The following is a 328-nucleotide window of genomic DNA, read 5'->3' on the forward strand; positions in this document are numbered from 1 at the left end:
GTCAGCGAGGACGTGTCCAGGATGCGCTGGGGGCGAGCGTTGACCGTTGCCTAGAGAAAGAACACAGCGGAGTCCTGAACAGCCCAGACCGCACAACACCGGCCGCAGCCCTTCGTTAGCTAATACAGCTGCACTCCTGGGTTAAAGGGAGCTAAGCTCTCCATCCGTGTGGGTGTTTAAAAATGTATAGGAAAAATAAACCCCTGTGCAGTTCCCAACACATGGGGTGGTTTTACTACTTTTTTATCCAGCAAACGCTTACCAGGGAGCACCCGCACGGGGAACGGCTCCGTCTAACCCCACACCAGCCCCTTCCCTCCAGCGGCTG

General features: G+C 56.1%; 1 protein-coding gene across 1 annotated transcript in view; it reads right to left on the reverse strand.

The window, feature by feature from the left end:
* LOC104465509 (regulatory-associated protein of mTOR) overlaps positions 1–328 on the reverse strand; it is a gene marked incomplete at both ends in the record, with an annotated part of 31,494 nt that overhangs the window by 12,412 nt on the left and 18,754 nt on the right. Inside the window, one exon of the mRNA XM_010078580.1 lies at positions 1–50. Coding sequence (XP_010076882.1) covers positions 1–50 — 50 coding nt within the window. The remainder of the gene's footprint in view (positions 51–328) is intronic.

The sequence above is a fragment of the Pterocles gutturalis genome, unplaced genomic scaffold (genome assembly GCF_000699245.1).
Source record: "Pterocles gutturalis isolate BGI_N339 unplaced genomic scaffold, ASM69924v1 scaffold7473, whole genome shotgun sequence".
In the NCBI taxonomy this organism is placed as follows: Eukaryota; Metazoa; Chordata; class Aves; order Pterocliformes; family Pteroclidae; genus Pterocles; species Pterocles gutturalis.